The 17,996-nt window shown below is 44.6% G+C and overlaps 1 protein-coding gene across 11 annotated transcripts in view; it reads right to left on the minus strand.

Moving 5' to 3' along the window:
* The window catches only part of AGAP1 (ArfGAP with GTPase domain, ankyrin repeat and PH domain 1), a 528,918-nt gene that overhangs the window by 162,101 nt on the left and 348,821 nt on the right, over positions 1 to 17,996 (minus strand). For all 11 annotated transcript variants that reach the window (XR_013537918.1, XM_072977375.2, XM_072977373.2 and 8 more), the window contains one exon: positions 691 to 852. Coding sequence is in view for 10 of the 11 variants with exons in the window: in XM_072977375.2 (XP_072833476.1) it covers positions 691 to 852 (162 nt within the window). In the remaining variant the exon portion in view is untranslated. The remainder of the gene's footprint in view (positions 1 to 690; positions 853 to 17,996) is intronic.

Here is a 17,996-nt window from a genome sequence, read left to right on the forward strand (position 1 = left end):
TCTTTCTCAGGAAAAAACATCACGTTATACTCATCAGCTGTAGTCAAATGCTAGACCCAGCAGTGGAGGCTGCAGCTACAACTGTAACTTCAAATATTTCTCAACAGCAGCAATACTATAAGTATAAATGACTGAATCCTCAGTTCAACAGTTTAGATCACATAACAAGATCTGTTCCTACCCATGTAAGAATGAAGGTAAACATTTGGTGTCTAACTTGTAGAATAAAGTCAGCTTGAGGTGATATGAATAAAATTTATCACAGGAAAGTATAGGATCTAAAATTACTATATAGAAAATAATACACAGTGCAAAAACATTATTTGGGATAAAAACATGACAGTTTAACATCAAGATTGCAATCCTGCTCTCTATTGTACAGTAAATTATTTCTGCTTCATTCATGGGAGGTTAGGTAGACAGAGAACTGCTGCCTTAACTTTACAGGGGACAGATGAAAATACTGTAGTCAGTTACATTTCAAAGCTGGATTTGTCTCTGAGAGATGATAGAGACAGTTATTTTTATTGTCTCAGGACATAAAACAATAACAGCAAACCCAACAAAATTCAAAGCAACATGAGAACTAATATTGAGGAACAGGGAGCATGCCAACAATAACAGTCCATGCCTCAAGAAAAACAACAAAAAACAGAAAGGGGGGGGGGAAGGAAAAGGAAAAAAAGCTACCTTCTGCAGTGCCCGAAATACCATCAGCTTTAAAATTGCTTGTGCTTTTCTTCCTGCGGTGCTTTTTTCTGTTTCCATGAGGGGAAGGAGGAGGGTCCAGCTTAGGACTTGTGGTACTAGAAATACTTGGGCTGGAGCACACAGAATCTCCCAAGCCAGTATCTATAAATCAAGAGAATAAAATGTCAAAACATGAGGTAAGGTGCATTTCTATTTTCCCAGTAAAAACTAAGCAAGCACAGAAGGCAATTACAAATAATAATACTAACAATACTTGTGTGCTGATAAGTCAGTTCTAACTTACAGCAACCCTTCCAGATGTAACAGTGCTCAGAAATGGTTTACCATTTCCCTCTTTTGGGGGCACTCGAGAACTGTGCAGCTTGCCCAAGATGACACAGGCTGGATCTTCTTCCTGGAGGCACGCTGGGGAACTCTCACCTCTGGCTCTGTAGCCAGATACCTAACTCACTCTGCTGTCTAACCAAGGAAGACACATAATTGTAGTTAAACTATAGCTCAGTTTTCCTACCAGAAAAATAATCTTACTAATTGTGTGTGGAAGCCTGTGAAAAATATTTAAAGCAGGCTTGTCCAACCTTGGCCCTCCAGATGTTCTTGGACTTCAACTCCCAGAAATCCTGGCCAGCAGAGGTGGTGCTGAAGGCTTCTGGGAGCTGTAGTCTAAGAACATCTGGAGGGCCAAGGTTGGACAAGCCTGATTTAAAGGATTAAGAAAAGGCCGGGTGGTTCAGAATTACACAAATGCAGAATTAGGATGATACCTTTATTGAAACACTAAATCACACAAATTGCAAGCTCTGTGAGAAAGAATTCACTTCTTCAGGCTGTGCACCATCCCTTCATGGACAGTGCATAAAAACTGCAGCCTGAAGAAGGGAGAATTTTCTCATGAAAGCTTGCAATATGTGTGATTTTTAAGTAGTTCAATAAAGGCATCATCATCCTACTCCTGCATTTGCAAAAAGAATTGGTTCTGACAACTGCTTTACGTATTCCCCTTTCAATGCCAGCACTAGTCTGCTCACACCTTGGCTTTGGCTAGTAGAGATTAAAAATTTCACAGCAAAGAGCCATTGTAACAACTTATTTGTTCTTTCTGTTGCCAGAAAAGCATACACATTTCTGTAAGATCTGCCTGGATCTGCCTAAGATTATCTCAGAGGTAGTATGGAAAGATTCTAAGACTCAGTTTGGGGGAAGAGCAACATTTCTTCTTAGGTATTATTTACAGGATCTATACAGGATTTATTATTCATGTAAGCCGCCCCAAGTAGACTTTGTCTCGAGGGGCACGGTATAAATTCAATAAAAGTAAGGTAAAGGAAAGGATCTGGCTGAAGAATTCATGACCACCAAAGGAACCATGAGACTATCTCAATACTTTGTTGGCCTAATGCACATGGCATGACATAAAACGGAGACCTGGCTTTTGCTGCTGGGCAGATGATGGAGGATTCAATGACTCCATTGTTATGGACATATACAGTGGTGCCTCGCAAGGCGAATGCCTTGTGGGACAAAAACTCGCAAGATGAATGGTTTTGGCGATGGGGTTGATGACTCACAAGACGAATGTTCCTATGGCTGTGCTTCGCAAGACGAATGTGAAGGCAGATGTTCCTGCCTCATGTTTGCTGATTTTTAAATTTTTTTTATGATGTTTAAAAAGCTAAAGTTTTTTGATTGAAATTTTTGAAATCATCTGCACAATATGTATGGCTTTAAAGAGCACTTAATAAACAGTTTGTAAACCAAATCTGACTCTATCCTGACTTTTTTTGCCCATAGGAACGCCTTAATTAGACTTCAGTGCATTCCTATGGGAAAATGCGTTTCGCAAGATGAATTTTTCGCAAGACAACATTAACTGCGGAACAAATTAAATTCGTCTTGCGAGGCACCACTGTAATTCCTCATGCAGTCTGGAGTGACAGTAGGAGATCTTCCCTACAGCAATAGGGGAGCAGTTAAGATGGCAAGGCCCAGTATGGTACCTGAGGGATTCTTGAATACTCTGGGGGAATTCCGTGCCAGCAATTCAACTGAAAACTTAGTTCCCTTCTCTGTTAATGAGATGGCCATTTTGTCTTTCTCAAAATTAACTTTGTGTTTGGGTTCTTAATATATGAGGTATCTCATCTCCCTATACACTCATTAAAATCTTGCTGGGAACAGTACATGACATGGAATATAGTATGGGACATGCTGTAGCACCCTGGTTGTGAAACATCCTCCCCTTAGAAACATAACTGTTGTGGGTGTTGATTTACCGGTACTTAAGATGCCAAGATAAAACTGAAATGTTTATTCAGGTTTAGAGACCTAGTGCTCACAGCCTGGTTTAATTTACTGGATTGCATGTTTGTTGAATTATTTTACATTATTTTGATTTGTTTAACACTTTTAAGCTGTGCTACTTGTAGGATGCTAGAATTCAGACACAAGGTGAGATACAAATAGTTTAATAAATATTTTTATTTATTTCTATTATCTTCCCCTCAAAATTAGAACTCAAGGCTGTTTACCAAGATTAATTTAAAATAGTACAAATAAACCTACACAAGAAATATTAAACTCATAATATTAAAACAGACTTGTGTTAGCAGCATTTGGAATGAATGAATGAAAAAAAATTAATAAAGGAAGGAAGGACAAATGGAAATATTTCATGAACTAGAAAGTGGCTTTTCATTGGTGCTTCATGTGAGCTTTCAAAATTAATCACTGCTACAGGTGCCTGATAATTTCTGCAAACCTGGAAACTGTTTTGTGAACCTGTCCCTCATTTACAATGTTATGTCAAAGGATGGTATCCAGGTGCAACAGGATGTGAGCACACTATATTTTGAAATTGTTAACATCAGCTGAAGACTCTTCTGCATTTTTCTTTGGAGTGTAACTGTTTACAAGGTACAACTAGAAGTTACACATAACCCCAATAGAATAGATTTCCAAGTAACCCAGTTCTATATGTGATCAGGGTTAGGCTTTCCTGAGGTTCTCTTCATTTTAAGAGGTGGACAGTTCTTTCTTTAAACTTAATAGTCCTGGCATTTTCTGCTGTTCCTTCAGGATTCACATTTTTCATTGATTTTAATCTGAGAGGTTTAGGAAAAGGGGATGAGTATTTGACGTAGAAGCTTTTAGTCTTTCACTATTAGCTTTTACATGCGTAGCTCGATTTACGAACACTTCAGTGTGACACTCAACATTGTTGCCCCTGTTTATTTTGGCCCTCACAAAGTCTCACACCCTTTTCTCTTCTAGCTGCCACCAGGTATTATCCTCCTAATACCGATTATGTATGCTATACATGTGTGCTGCCAAAGCTAAGGTTTATAGAACTTAGGAATCAGAGGTTTGAGTAACAAATATTCATTTATTGTCAAGTAAATCACAAAGGTAAATCACGTATGAACTGTAATAGGTATTACCAAGGATTTGATTATGTATGGGGTTGCAAGTACTTTTATTCTGAACTACTATATACTTTTAATCAATATCTATTTTATAGTACTTATAATTTCATTCCTACTTGTTCAACATATTTTAACTTTCTCAATTCACTCTCTTAACTCTCTCAGCTCAATTCACTAACCCTCTTCTTCTCTCTCCTAAACCCTAACTGCTATTCCACATCTCCAACTGTCTCTCTAGCTCCACCCCTCCTGCCCTATCCTTGGCTCCTCCCTTTTGAGCTTCTATGATGGACAGGCAGGAATGATGTCACCTGTTGGCATTTCGCCACACTGGGTTAACGTAATTTTAGGTTTACGAAAGAAAATCCATTGAAAATAATGCGTCGGTTTACAATTTTTTTTGCAATATGAAGCAAGTTTTCCCAGGATGCATTGTGCCTGGGAGGTTTATAGCACTGACCCTGTGCATGAGTTCCTATGGGAAACCACGTTTCAGTTTGCACATTTTTTGCAATACCAAACATACCGGAGAACGCATTAAATTTATAAACTAAGATACACCTGTACAGTGGTGCCTCAACTTACGAACTTAATCCGTTCCAGAATGGTTTTCCTACGTCAAAATGCTCGTAAGTCAAACCACCATTTCCCATTGAAATGGATGGGAATGGGATGGATCTGTTCCAGCATGTAAAAAAAATGCCAAATTTTTTAAAAATAAAATAGAAAGCCCCATCGGAAGGCACTGGGACTTTAAAAAAAACAACAACAACCAAAAATAAACAGAGCAAGCCCGAAGGCTGCAAAAACAAACCAAAAAAACTCCAAAAATAAACATCAAGCAATCCCTACACTGGGACTGCAAAAAGGTGGTCAGGCACTCCCATTTCTTTAAGAACTTGCCATAGTTTGCTGTGGTCCACAAAGTCAAAGGCTTTTGCGTAGTCAATGAATTAGAAGTAGATGTTTTTCTGGAACTCTCTGGCTTTCTCCATAATCCAGTGCATGTTAGCAATTTGGTCCCTAGTTCCTCTGCCCCTTCAAAATCCAGCTTGTACTTCTGGGAGTTCTCGGTACACATATTGCTGAAGCCTGCCTTGGAGGATTTTGAGCATAAGCTTGCTAGCATGGGAAATGAGTGCAATTGTACGGTAGTTGGAGCATTCTTTGGCACTGCCCTTCTTTGGGACTAGGATGTAGAATGATCTTTTCCAATCTTCCCTCCACTGCTGAGTTTTCCAAACTTGCTGGCATTTTGAGTGTAGCACCTTAAAAACGTCATCTTTTAAGATTTAAATAGTTCAGCTAGAATGCCATCACCTCCAGTGGCCTTGTTGTTAGACAAGCTTTCTAAGGCCCACTTGACTTCACTCTCCAGGATGTCTGGCTCAAGGTCAGCAACCACGCTATCTGGGTTGTCCTGAACATCCAAATCTTTCTGGTATAATTCCTCTGTGTATTTTTGCTTCCCCTTCTTGATGTCTTCTGCTTCTGTTAGGTCCCTAACATTTTTGTCCTTTAGCATCTTCATCTTTGCACAAAATGTTCCTTTAATAGCTCCAATTTTCTTGAACAGACCTCTGATTTTTCCCTTTCTATTATTTTCTTCTATTTCTTTCCACTGTTCGTTTAAGAAGGCCTTCTTGTCTCTCCTTGCTAATCTTTGGAAGTCTGCATTCAGTTTTCTGAAAACTTCCCCTGTCTCCCTTGCATTTTGTTTCCCTTCTCTTTTCTGCTATTTGTAAGGCCTCGTTGGACAGCCACTTTGCTTTCTTGCATTTCCTTTTCTTTGGGATGGTTTTTGTTGTTGCCTCCTGTACAATGTTACAGGCCTCTATCCAAAGTTCTTCAGGCACTCTGTCCACCAAATCTAGTTCCTTAAATCTGTTCTTCACTTCCACTGTGTATTCATAAGGGATTTGGTTTAGATTATACCCGACTAGCCCAGTAGTTTTTCCTACTTTCTTCAATTTAAGCTTGAATTTTGCTATGAGAAGCTGATGATGAGAGCCACCATCAACTCCAGGTCTTGTTTTTGCTGACTGTATTGAGCTTCTCCATCTTTGGCTGCAGAGAATATAATCAATCTGATTTTGGTATTGCACATCTGTTGATGTCCATGTGTACAGTCGCCTCTTGTGTTGTTGTTAAAGAGTGTTTGTGATGACCTGCTTGTTCTCTTGATAAAACTCCATTAGCCTATGCCTTGCTTCGTTTTGAACTCCAAGGCCAAACTTTCCTGTTGCTCTTTTTATCTTTTGACTCCCTACATTGTTCTCTAGATATTTGCATCTCACTTTTTCCCAGGTAGAAATGTTATATGGGAGACACCACCTTGCCTATTTCTATAAGCTTATTCTTCTGTGGAAGTAATACTTCCACAGTATTAGCAGGCCGGGTAGGTGGGGCTCGTCAGCCCTGGAAGGCAGCCCATCTAGGAGAAGGAAAACTCCGATTTTAAACCTCCACTGCCTTGTGGCTATATCCACTTATGGAAAAGGCTTCAGGAGATAACCTCGAGGAAAAATCCGGAGCCGGAGTCCCGGAGGCAGTTCCTGTCGTTCTGGCAACTCCTGCGACATCGCTGGAACCAGTTGTATTGGCTCTTGCCTTTCCACTGGACCATTTCAGCGACGTGGAGAGGGGGGATTTGCTGCTTGGGTAACAGCCTATCCTCCACATTATTTTACCCAGGCTTCGTGCTCTGGAGAGGATACTCCAGCTTCACATACAGCGTCGAAACAACACGGGAAGTAGCAGTTACCGGTTATAAGTCTATGCTCAATTGGCGTAGAGCATGACGCCAGGGGCTACTTCTGACGGTGGGAGAGGTCATTGCACCTCACCAGGTAGATACCGCCCGCCTTAAGCTGGGCAGCCCCCAGCCAGTAAGGTGCTACCTCGCCACGGTCTGTTAACTTCACGGGGTGCATGGGGTTTAGGGTCAAACCCGACAAGCAGATCGAAAACCGTGCACCATGCAACAATCGTAAGAAAACTTCTGCCCTAAAGCTGGGCACCTGGATTGTACGGACAATGACCCCTCGCTGTCCTGACTACGGCTTTCCTAACGACCTGCAAGAAATAGACGATGTGCGCAAGACAGCTGTCATTAACTTGGAACTGAGTAGACTGCAGATGGACATTGTTGCCCTGCAAGAGACAAGACTGCCAGACTCGGGATCTGTCAAAGAGAAAAACTTCTCATTCTTCTGGCAGGGAAAACCATTGAATGAGACCAGGGAATATGGTGTTGGCTTTGCAGTCAGAAATACTCTTCTGAGATGCATTGTTCCACCTACTGTGGGAGTGAAAGAATCCTGTCTCTGCAGCTCCACTCATCAGCAGGACCAGTAACCCTCATTAGTGCATATGCACCAACACTGTCAGCCACTACAGAAGTGAAAGACAAATTCTATGACGATCTGGCAGCTACTATCAAAAAAGTCCCTGAAAGAGAGGCACTATTCATTCTTGGAGACTTTAACGCTAGAGTTGGTGCTGATCATAATTCTTGGCCCACTTGTCTAGGCCGTTTTGGCATTGGAAAGATGAATGAAAATGGCCAACGCTTGCTGGAGTTTTGCTGCTATTATGGTCTTTGTGTCAGCAACACATTCTTTAATACAAAGTTGCAACAGAAAGTTTCCTGGAGACATCCAAGATCCAAGCATTGGCATCAGCTCGATCTAATCCTCACTAGACGTTCTAGCCTTCCTAGCATTACAATCACACGCAGTTACCAGAGTGCTGATTGTGATACTGATCACTCCCTGGTGTGTAGTAGAGTAAAACTGCGAACAAAGAGAGTATACCACACGAAAAAGGAAGGAAGACCACGTATTGACATCAGCAAGACTCGCGATCAAAGAAAAGTGGAGGAATTTGCCCAAGCGCTTCAGGAAACCCTTCCAGGCCCGGCTGATGCAAATGCACCTGAACGATGGGAACACTTCAAGAACACTGTCTATAACACTGCCTTGTGCACCTTTGGCAAGAAGACCAGAAAGATGGCTGACTGGTTCGAAGCCCACTCGGAGGAGCTAATGCCAGCCATCGAGGATAAGAGAAGAGCTCTAGCAGCATACAAAGCTTGTCCTAGCGAGTACAACTTGCAAGCTCTTCAAGCTGCTCGTAGCCAAGTCCAACAGGCTGCCAGGAGATGCTCCAATGATTACTGGCTTCAGCTCTGCTCCCAGATCCAGATAGCAGCAGACACAGGTAACACCAAAGGAATGTATGACGGCATCAAGCAGGCCTTAGGTCCAATACAGAAGAAATCTGCTCCCTTGAAGTCTGCTACAGGTGTGATCATCCAGGACGAAGCACAGCAGATGGAACGCTGGATGCAGCACTACTCTGAGCTATATTCCAGAGAGAATGTAGTAACTGAAGAAGCATTAAATAACATCGAGTGCCTGCCTGTCTTGGAAGAGCTGGACAGCGAACCAACTTTAGCAGAAATAAAAGCGGCCTTGGATTCCCTCGCCTCTGGCAAGGCACCTGGAAGGGACAGCATCCCTGTTGAAGTGCTGAAATGCTGTAAGGAGATCATCACCACTGAACTGTATGAAGTCTTCTGTCTCTGCTGGAGGGAAGGTGGAGTACCACAGGACATGAAGGATGCAAACACTGTCACATTGTACAAGAACAAAGGAGACAGGGGTGACTGCAATAACTACCACGGCATCTCTCTTCTTAGCGTTGTAGGGAAGCTCCTTGCCCGTGTTGTGCTGAAGAGGCTCCAGGTGCTTGCAGACAGAGACTATCCAGAATCACAGTGCGGATTTTGAGCTAATAGATCCACCACTGACATGGTATTCTCCCTCTGACAGTTGCAGGAGAAATGCAGGGAACAACAACAGCCACTCTTAGTGGCCTTCATAGATATTACAAAAGCATTTGACTTGGTTAGCAGGGATGGCCTTTTTAAAATACTTCCTAAGATTGGATGTCCACCTCGTCTCCTTAACATCATCAGGTCCTTCCATGATGGAATGAAAGGCACTGTAGTTATTGACGGCTCAACATCTGATCCCTTTGACATCCGGAGCGGAGTGAAACAGGGCTGTGTCCTTGCACCAACCCCTTTTGGGATCTTTTTTGCTATCATGCTGAAGCATTCCTTTGGAACTGCAACAGAAGGTGTCTATCTCCGGACTAGATCAGATGGAAAGCTCTTTAATCTCTCTAGATTGAAAGCAAAGACCAAAGTCCAACTGAAATGCATGCGGGACTTCCTATTCGCAGATGATGCACCATTGTTGCCCACTCTGCTGAAGACCTCCAACAACTCATAAATCGTTTCAGCAAGGCCTGCCAAGACTTTGGACTAACAATCAGCCTGAAGAAAACACAAGTCATGGGCCAGGGTGTGGACTCACCTCCCTCTATTACTATCTCCACACAAGAATTGGAGGTTGTTCATGACTTTGTGTACCTTGACTCAACCATCTCTGACACCTTCTCTCTAGATGTCGAGCTGGATAAACGCATTGGCAAAGCAGCTACCATGTTCTCTAGACTCACAAAGAGAGTATGGCTCAATAAGAAGCAGACAACACATACCAAGATCCAGGTCTATAGAGCCTGTGTCCTGAGCACACTCCTGTACTGCAGTGAGTCCTGGACACTTTGTGCCCGGCAGGAGATGAAGCTGAACACCTTCCATATGCGTTGCCTCCGACGGATTTTTGGTATCACCTGGCAGGACAGAGTTCCAAACAGAGTAGTCCTAGAACGAGCTGGAATTTTCAGCATGCATACATTACTGAAACAGCGACGTCTACGCTGGCTTGGGCACGTTGTGAGAATGGCTGAAGGTCGGATTCCAAAGGATCTCCTGTATGGAGAATTAGTGCAGGGAAATTGCCCCAGAGGGAGACCACAGCTGCGATACAAGGATATCTGCAAGCGGGATCTGAAGGCCTTAGGAATAGACCTCAACAGATGGGAAACTCTGACATCTGAGCGTTCAGCCTGGAGGCAGGCGTTACATCACAGCCTCTCCCAATTTGAAGAGACCCTTGTCCAGCAGGCCAAGGCAAAGAGGAAGTCACAAAAGCAGCAAAACCAGGGAGCTGGACAGGGGACAGATTGGATTTGTCTTCAGTGTGGAAGAGATTGCAACTCTTGAATTGGCCTCCTCAGCCACACCAGACGCTGTTCCAAGTCCTCAATGCAGAGCACGTTACCACAGTCTTTCGAGAAGACGGGTTACTTACCTGTAACCATGGTTCTTCCAGTGGTCATTCTGTGAATTCACACAATAAGGGGTTAAGTCAGCGCCTGCGCTGGTCCTCTCGGAATCTTCTAGAGCTCTGGAAAGAGAAACATTGTTAGTAGTACCTATACTGCGCATGCTCCGCCCGCCCAATCCTCAGTTCCATTTATCCACCACAGGCCTGTGTAAATTGATTGCCAGATGCACAGTGACGGATAGTGGGGAGGACAGGCGGGTTTGTGTGAATTCACAGAATGACCACTGGAAGAACCATGGTTACAGGTAAGTAACCCGTCTTTCTTCTGCGTGGTCTTCTGTGAATGCACACAATAAGGGGTGATTAACAAGCTGGCTTACCGGCTGGTGGGTCGTCACTGGAGGGCAGATGTGAGGACAGCTCTCCCAAATCTCGTCTCCCTTTTCGCTCTCATGTCCAGTCTATAGTGAGAGATAAAGGTGGAGACGTTGGACCACGTGGCAGTTCTACATATGTCTGGGAGATCGACTCCACGTAAAAGGGATGTAGAGGAGGCTACTGCCCTGGTAGAATGGGCACGCAGGCCTTGAGGAGGAGGCTTGTGTTGCAATTCATACGCCAAAGAGATAGTTGTAACCAACCAGCGTGAAATCGATGAGGAGGAGGCTGGTAGTCCCTTCTTCTCTCCAAAGCAGCATAGGAACAGCTTAGGGGACAGTCTGAAGTCTTTAGTACGTGCAACATAAAAAGAAAGTGCCCTCTTGACGTCCAGAGAATGGAGCATGCGCTCTGTTTCGGTGGTAGGTCGTGAGAAAAAGGTGGGTAGAATTAAAGGTTGGTTTAAATGGAACTCTGATACAACCTTCGGGAGAAAAGACACGTTCGTGTGCAGAACAGCCTTATCATTAAAGAACTGCAAAAAGGGTTGATCAGCCCTTAAGGCGGCTAATTCACTGGCACGACGAGCAGAAGTGATTGCCACAAGGAATAAGACTTTCAACGATAGCAGCTTAAATGAACATGTGGCCAAAGGCTCAAAGGGGGGGCACATGAGTGCATTGAGAACTAAATTCAATGACCATTGAGGTACCAAAGGTTTTTGAGGGGGTCTGAGATGAGTGAGTCCCTTGAGAAAGGCTTTGACCGTAGGATGAGAAAAGAAGCGTGAAGATGGTAATTCCCTGGGTTGAAAGGATACCACTGCCGCAAGATAAACTCGTAAGGTAGCAACAGACAACTTGAGATCAAACAAATAACGAAGGAACTGAAGTAGTGTAGAAAGAGAAGCTGGAACAGGTGATAGACCTTTGGATTCAGTGAATTTAAGAAAACTCTTCCATTTATAGGAATAGAGAGTTGAAGTAGGCTCCTTCTTGGATTTATCTAGGATTTCCTTGATCTCTGGGATATCCTCCACGCTGTTAGACGGAGAGTGTGGAGATCGGGATGGTATACACTTCCCGCATCTTGTGTGATGAGTGCTGGAAAGCTGGGGAGTTGTAGTGAGTCCACTGACATTTCCACTAGGGTTGGAAACCATGGTTGTCTGGGCCAAAAAGGTGTCACCAGTATGGCCTCCGCTGAATGATGCCGAAGTTGCACTAGAGTTTTCTGTATCAGTGGAAATGGGGGAAGGCGTAAAGTAGGCCCAGTGAGTTGTGACCTACGCCCGCTCTGGAAGCGTACAATGGGCATTTTGCATTTTGGTGTGTGGCAAAAAGGTCCATAACAGGATCGCCCCAATGATGACAAAGTTGGCGGGATACAGTCATATCCAACTCCCATTCGTGCATCTGGTCCCTGCGACGGCTGAGTTGGTCTGCTAGAAAATTGTCTTCCGTGGAGAGGTGAACTGCTACTGGGAATATGTGGTTCTGATAACACCATTCCCAGAGAGTCACTGTTAGGAAGAGTAGAGATTGAGAATGTGTCCCCCCCCGTTTGTTTATGTAGTACATGGCCGTGGTGTTGTCGGTGACTACCTGAACACCACGGCCACGTACGAGGGGCAAAAAAGCTTTCAGAGCCTTCATTATTGCTAGAATCTCGAGATGGTTGATATGAAATGACCTTTCTTGAAGGGACCATAGAGCATGGACGCGATGTGACCCACAATGCGCTCCCCAGCCTGTGGGACTCGCATCCGTGGTGATCTGAGCTGTGAGTCGCAGAGGACGAAATGGGCGACCTACTTGCAGATGTGGTGGGAACAACCACCATTGGAGCTGTTGCACCAGCTCTAGAGACACTGGAAGTCGTTTCCCATGGTGATCCTGCAGAGGCTTGAAATGGGATAATAGCCAAACTTGTAGGGATCTGAGCTTTAGTCGAGCATGTGCGACTGTGGGGGTCGTCGAGGACATGAGTCCGAGCAGATGTTGAGCATGTGTGGCCGACACTGAGCAACCGGGGTGAAACTTCTGGACGGCCCTGCGAATCTTTTTTAGTCGTTGCCGAGGAAGAAATAGGCGTCCTTTGCGGCATCGATTTTGGCTCCAATGTAGTGCACTACCTTGGATGGGTGAAGGTGTGATTTTTTGTAATTTATGGTGAGTCCTAGACCTTTGAGAAGGTGAAGAATAAATCTCGTGTCTTTCAGGGCCCTGTGTCTGGATGAAGAGACTACTAACCAATCGTTGATGTAAGGGAATACGTGAATGCCATTGAGTCTCAGATAAGCCGCCACGGGAGCCATGCATTTTGTAAACGTGCGAGGCGCCGTGGCAAGACCGAACGGAAGAGCCAGATATTGGTAAATTGTGTCCTGAAAGATGAATCTGAGGAATTTCCGGTGATCTGGATGGATGGTAATGTGAAAATAGGCGTCCTTCAAGTCTATGAGGACAAACCAATGTTTCTTTTTCAGGAGGTGTGTGATGGACTCCAATGTCACCATGTGGAACCGACGAGGATGCAGGTAAGTGTTTAAGTCTCTTAGATCGAGAATGGGTCTCATCCCGCTGTCCTTTTTGGTGACGGCGAAATATCTGGAATAGAAGCCGTTGAGCATATCTGAATTTGGTACTGCCTGAATGGCTCCCTTTTGAAGTAGAGAGTGAACCTCCTCCTCTAGGATAGGGTTTGATGTAGTATACTCCATTCTTCCTAGAGAAGGATATTCTGTAAACTCCAGACGATAACCAGAAGAAACAATCTTTAAAACCCACGAATCGCTTGTGATAGTGGAGCAGTTTTGAAAATATGGTAGAAGACGTATGTCTGTGGTGAGAAGTAAAGGGTGACTTAACCAGTCAAAGATATTGTCTGTGTTTCTTTGCAGGTGGTTTGTAAGACTGGCGACGTTGAGATGCTGGCTGAGTACGGTAAGTATTAGGAGCAGAAGAATTTTGAGATGAGGTAGGATGAGCAGTCTCTTTGTATTGTCTGAATTGCTGAGAAGGCTGGTTGTACTGGTGAGAAGATTTCTTCCACTGGTACCGATTAAATTTAGGTTGTGGTTGAATATAGTAGGACTTAGCAGTTTTCTTAGCTTTGTGTAAGTCCTCTAGGTGCCCATCTGTCTTCTCACTAAAAAGGCCAGATGAATCAAAAGGTAAATCCTCAACTTTTGTCTTCACATCCTCAAAGATATTTGCCGCGTGCAACCACGCGTGTCTACGTAGGGTAACAGCAGTAACTAAGATTCTAGCTGCTGCTTCCACAGAGTGCCTAGTTGCGATCCTTTGGTGTTTTGAAACTGTCTGGGCTTCCTCATATGTATTAAGGAAAGCCTGGCGTGCATCATCAGGTAACATGTGCAAACCGGGTAACATCTTGAGCCAAAGCTGTTTTTGATATGCTCCAAGAGCTGTTTGGTAATTGGCAACCCTGAGAATGAAAGCAATTAAAGAATAAAGTCTTCTGCCGATTAGCTCAAGTTTCTTCCCTTCTTTATTCGTGGGAATCACATGTGCTTTTCCTGAAGGTTTAGTACAGCTGGTCTCCACTATAAGAGAGTTAGGGATAGGATGCTTCAATAGAAACTTAGCATCGTCCCCAATAATCTTGTACATATTCTCAGTCCGTTTGGGTAAAGGTACTGACGCCGAAGGGTGCTCCCAGAATTCATGTACAATCTTTAACAACGCAGGTAGAAAAGAAAGGCTAGGAGGTGGAGATCGGTCTTTTGTAATGTCTCCAAATATGAGGTCCTCCTCTGGGGGTGTAGGTTCGTCAACCCGCAGCTTTAGAGTCCTTGCAAGTCTCGAGAGCATTTGAGAATATGAAGTGAAATCCTCTGAGGGCGACGAATCATGAGTGTTGCCTGTGTCGGAGTCGACCGTTTCTCCCTCTGGTAGTTCTTGAGGTGTAGGCTGTGGAGGGGGCTCTTCCCCCGACTCAGGATCCTGTGATGAAAACGGAGCATCGTCATCTGATGATAGCTCGTGGCCCCTCGTTCGCCGTGGAGGTGGAACAGTTGGTATTACTGGGGCATCGTGCTGGGGAGGAGGCGGTGGTAGAGGCGCAGTCGACGTTGACGGGGCGGGAGGAGGCGGTGCAACAGGTGGAACCGGGAGTGGGGCTGGTTGCGGTGTGTCCGCTGTCCCCTTCTTATGCCGACGTCAACGTTTTCTAGGGGGGGGTCGACGGCGAGGAAGAAGGAGATGAAAGGTGGACATACTTGACTCTCCGATGGCGATGACGGCGGTCGGGCGACGTCGACGGCGAGGTGTTATAGGAGCGTCGCCTGGATCGACGCTTGTGTTGCCTATGACGCGAGCCGGAAGAGGAGGAGTCGGGCGACGTCGACCTACGGCGACGTCGAGATCGTCTGTGCCTATCCCTGCCTTCTCCATGAGGTGAGGGAGAACGATCTCTGGAGCAATGCTTCCTCTTCCCTGACTTCTTCCTCGGCGGCGAGGGAGGGCGGGAAGGTAGGGAAGACATCGATGGAGCCGGTGAAGCCTGCCCAGAAGACACAGGGCTAACAGGGGCAGAACATAAGCTTGTTGTTGCTCGAACAAGCTGACTTGGCGTTGGAGACGGGGTGCCAAGGGGTATAACCGGCTCGGGCTGACGAGGAGGAAGGGGGGTAGTCGCCCCCGACGTCGAGCCCTTATCCTTCGACGAATCCTCCAATAGTGGAGAAGGGCGATCGGCAGATCCCGACAAGACTTGGGATACCGAGTCCGTAGCCTTCGCTGATCCCTTTGCTTTCGCCTGTTTTGCAGGTTTCGTGGAGGTTGAGGCTTTCGGAGCCGAAGACTTTTTGGAAGGCTTTTTTGATTTTGCAGGTATATCCCCAGACTTGCCGGTTACAGGGAGGCTTGCAGCTCCCTCAGGGTGGGAAGCTGAGGAGGTGGAGGGGAGCTCCATAGGCGAAGGCTGGGAGGCAGATAGTGCTGAATCCCAAAGATGTAACTTAAGTCTCTGTTGTCAAGCCTTTAAGGCAGCCTTGGTGAACGCTTGGCAATGCTCGCAATTTTGAGGTGAATGTGATTCGCCAAGACAAAAAAGACAAGTGTCGTGCCCGTCCTGAAAAGGGATCTTACCCGAGCAAACGACACAGCGACTAAATGGGCCCGAGGGTGGAGGGGGCATAGGAATACCTAGTGCTCACCCAACGGCCGTTAGAAAGGGCAGGAAAAAAAGCGAGACTCACTGAGCGGAAAGCAGAGTGGCCGCTGAAAATACCAAAGTCCGATAGGCAAAGGAGAAGTCCTAATACGCGCAAAAGTCCGAAATACTGTACAATCCGACCAAAATTAGCAATAGAAAAAAGGCGAAATAGAAGAGCTCTACAGAGATGAACCATTCCACACGGCGGAGAAATGGAACTGAGGATTGGGCGGGCGGAGCATGCGCAGTATAGGTACTACTAACAATGTTTCTCTTTCCAGAGCTCTAGAAGATTCCGAGAGGACCAGCGCAGGCGCTGACTTAACCCCTTATTGTGTGCATTCACAGAAGACCACGCAGAAGAACTGAAGGATTCTTCTGTATTGCATCTATGCATGGATCTTCCCAGCATATTTCAGTTTCAATCTCATGCTGTAGGGAGTCGCCTACTACCACTACTCTTCTTTGTGCCCTCTGTGGATGCTGTGATTCTACTTGACCGAGTTTCACCCTCTCTCATGTCCTCCTGCAGGGTCTCCTGTATGTCTTCCTCCGCATGTTGTCTGCCAGACCTTTTAAGAATCTCAAAGCAGTTTTGGTGAAGAGTGTCTACTGGTGAAGAGTGTCTACTGCTTTTGCTGCTAAATGTGACCCTTTTCCATGGTGCATGTTCCACCATGTTTGTCTCTCTCAGCATTTTCCTTCTCTGTTTTGTCTTGCTGTTCTTCCCCCTCCAGTGCCTCCTTTGGCTGTTGTTGCCTGAGAGTTCTGTCCATGTACTCTTCGTCTTCTCTTATAGCCTTACGCCTGGGCCACTGGCTGCTCCAGTTCTCTCACTTTCTCTTCCAACAGTGCAACCAGTTTGCACTTGCTACCTATGCACACCATGTTGTTCTCAAGCATGAAGACAAACATTGCACACACTTTGCAGGTGTTGTTTCCGTTCGTGATCTCTCTTACCTTTTTACCTCCTCCTGTTTGTCTAGACTGCCCTTTGCTTTGTCTGACTGGTTCCTGACAGGATCCTGGGAAAATCTATGCACTAGTATATAACTCTCTGCTTTAGTCTCCTTGGTCTCCCTTTTCTTTTGTCTTTTCCTCCACTGGACCCCTTCCTTACTACTCCTACTTGCCACTAATGATTTGGTGAAATCTGTTGATAACACAAAATTAGTCTGGTTAGAACAGAAATGGATTATGAAGAGCTTCAAAAGGATCTTGTGAAACAAAAGGAATGGATGTTAACTTGTGAAATGAGATTCCATACTAGCAGGTGTACGTTGATGTATACTGGGATAAAAATACTAATTTCACATACACATACTGTAGGTATGTGAAAGCAGGCAATAGACTACAAGGAAAACGGTTTGTGGCTTTTGGTGCATGACTCAATGAAAACCTTCACCCAATGTGACTGTGTCTGCTATAATAAGATAAATGTTTGTATTTGACCCTTTGGAATTTCCTTTTTAAGAATCCCATCTTGGACTCCTTTTCTTGTTAGAATCTCCTGTCATGGGACCATTATTTATCAGTGTTCTACTTGTTGGTGTTCTGAGGTTGTTAAAATCAGCTTTCCTAAAATCCATTGTACACCTGAGATTACACTCTGCTTTTGTTTCCTTTGAAATTAAGAACTGAAGTAGAACATGGTTGCTTTCCCCCAGAGTTCCCCTTAATGCCACTTGATCCAACAAATAATCTCTCTTGGTTAGAATCAAGTCCAGGATAGCTAATTCTCTAGAAAATAATGAGCTACACAAGACAGGAATTTCTTGGAAGGGCCATGTTTGGCAGAATTTGACTTTCAACAGATGTCAGGATATTTAAAACTCCCATCATTACTATATTGTATCCCTTTGAAATGCTTGTTTTTCAAAAGCTTGATCCTCATCATCTCTAGTCAGTCAACAGTAGACACCACCTACCGTATTCCTTTTATTTTTCACCTCAGTTATGTTAATCCAGATGTTCTTCATGGGCCAACCAAGCTCCTGTATTTCTATGCAAGAATATGTTTTTTTTACATCGTAAAGCAAAAATAAAAAACCCATTGAAATGCATTGAAACCCGTTCAATGTGTTCCAACGGGGTAAAAATTCAC

The sequence above is a fragment of the Pogona vitticeps genome, chromosome 1 (genome assembly GCF_051106095.1).
Source record: "Pogona vitticeps strain Pit_001003342236 chromosome 1, PviZW2.1, whole genome shotgun sequence".
Taxonomy (NCBI): domain Eukaryota; kingdom Metazoa; phylum Chordata; class Lepidosauria; order Squamata; family Agamidae; genus Pogona; species Pogona vitticeps.